This window comes from Delphinus delphis, chromosome 14 (genome assembly GCF_949987515.2).
Source record: "Delphinus delphis chromosome 14, mDelDel1.2, whole genome shotgun sequence".
NCBI lineage: Eukaryota > Metazoa > Chordata > Mammalia > Artiodactyla > Delphinidae > Delphinus > Delphinus delphis.
This window is the reverse complement of record NC_082696.1, coordinates 36,294,978-36,297,172: the sequence shown is the minus strand read 5'-3', so window position 1 is coordinate 36,297,172 and position 2,195 is coordinate 36,294,978. Positions and strand designations below refer to the sequence as shown.

At 43.1% G+C, this 2,195-nt stretch overlaps 1 protein-coding gene across 1 annotated transcript; it reads right to left on the bottom strand.

Moving 5' to 3' along the window:
* Positions 1-463: 463 nt before the first annotated feature.
* Positions 464-1,014, bottom strand: LOC138414261 (uncharacterized). The gene is made up of 2 exons (XM_069541361.1): positions 946-1,014; positions 464-853 (listed from the first exon to the last, which is right to left on the bottom strand). Exons 1-2 carry the CDS (start codon positions 1,012-1,014, stop codon positions 464-466), a joined length of 459 nt encoding a protein of 152 aa, XP_069397462.1.
* Positions 1,015-2,195: the final 1,181 nt, after the last annotated feature.

The window sequence follows — 2,195 nt, the reverse complement described above, 5'->3', positions numbered from 1 at the left end:
ACACAGTTTCCCTCAGGAACTGCTCAGCATTGTGGTCAAAAATAGTATTTGAGGAATTTCCTTGGCGGTCGAGTGGTTAAGACTCTGCGCTTCCAATACAGGGGCTGCAGGTTCGGTTCCTGGTTGGGGAATTAAGATCCCACATGCCTCAGGGCGTGGCCAAAAAGTAAAAAAATAAAAGTATTTGAGGATTCTGGCTCCTGGCTCAAAGTCATCTCTTTTAAATTCAGGTATTCCTCCCTCCCCCAAAGTCTGCAAATAGATTTTCTGCCTTCATTTAGTTCTTTCATCAACTTTCCAGCCCAGTTTATTATTATCATTTTTTAAATATGACTTTCAGCTTATAAATTGCTTGCTGAAAAATGATCAATACCTGCCACTGATTAAAGGATAAAGACCCCCACTTCTGCATGGCATTCAAGGCATTTCCAAATCTGGCCACAAATTAACAATAAGACTAATATCAAAACTTGTCTGCACTTCTCCCGATTGTCCTTGTGAATAGCTGGCATGACGCCAAACTTTCTAACACCAACACCACCGCTGCTTCCACAACGACCACCTCCTCCACCACCTCACTCTCCACCACCTCCACCTCCACCTCCACCACCTCCACCTGCACCATCTCAACCTCCACCTCCACCACCACCTCCATCACTTCCACCTGCACCACCTCCACCATCTCCACCTCCACCTCCACCTCCACCACCACCTCCATCACCTCCACCTGCACCACCTCCACCTCCACCTCCACTACCTCCACTTCTACCACCTCCACCTGCACCACCTCCACCTCCACCTCCACCACCTCCACCACCTCCACCTCCACCTCCACCACCTCCACCTCCACCACCTCCACCTGCATCACCTCCACCTCCACCACCTCCACCACCTCCACCACCACCTCCACCACCTCCACCACCACCTCCACCACCTCATCACCACCTCCACCTCCACCTTCACCTCCACCACTTCCACCACCTCCACCACCACCACCACCAGCTTCACCACCATCACCACTACCCAGAGAGTGAAGTATTGCAAATGAAGGGCATGAACTCTCATGCTAGGCTGCCTGGATTCAAATTCCCTCTTGTTTACCATCTCACTTTGTAAACTTTAGATAAGTTACATTGTACTTTACTATTCTTATCTGCCAAATGGGGAAAATAATAGTGTGCATCTCATAGGATTATTCAGAGGATCAAATTAATTAATGAATGTAAAGTACTTTAGATAACATCGTTGTATATTATTCAACTTAGAAGCTCATACCCTCATTGTAGGATAATTCTCCCCTACTTTGTCTATGTTCTTTATTAGGCACTCATTAGATGCTCTCTTTTGGTAGTAGTCAATTTAATTGCTTTTAGTAAATAGTGAACATACTCGGAATAGAATACCTCCAGTGTATGTGAGGGGTATAAAGATGAACAATGATACAAGCATCTGTATCTCCATGACCAAGCTTTGCATATAGAATAGAACTAATTTCCAGGGAGGCCCTTGAGTATTCCTTCCAAATCTCATCCACTTTCATCCTCTTCATTATCGGTAAACTCCATTCAAACATTTTTCTTTAAATCAATAGTAATTATCAGCGTTGGTGATTCAATACATTTTCAAATTTCTTTTTCTCAGGAAAGCTTTCTTGAATTATAGATTTTGTATATTAGGAAAGGTAGCAGTCCAACTTCATTTTTTTATAATGTAAATATCCAGTTGTCCCAGCATCATTTTTTGAAAAGCCTATTCTTTCCCCCATTGAATTGACTTGGTACCTTATTGAAGATCTTGAGTGAAGATCTTGAATTGACTCTGAGTGTGTTTATTTCTGGATTCTTTATTCTATTTTATTGACTGATATTATTATGATTCTATATCTATTCTTATGCCATTACCACACTGTCAGGTTTAATGTAATTTTCTATTAAGCTTTGAAAGCAGGAAGGCTCCCATATTTGTTCTTTTATTTTTTTATATTTCAGCTGTTTTTTTTTAAATAAATTTATTTATTTTTGGCTGTGTTGGGTCTTCGTTGCTGCCTGTGGGCTTTCTCTCGTTGCGGTGAGCGGGGGCTACTTTTTGTTGCCGTGCGTGGGCTTCTCGTTGCGGTGGCTTCTCTTGTTGCGGAGCATGGGCTCTAGGCGCATGGGCTTCAGTAGTTGTGGCATGCAGGCTCAGTATTTGTGGCT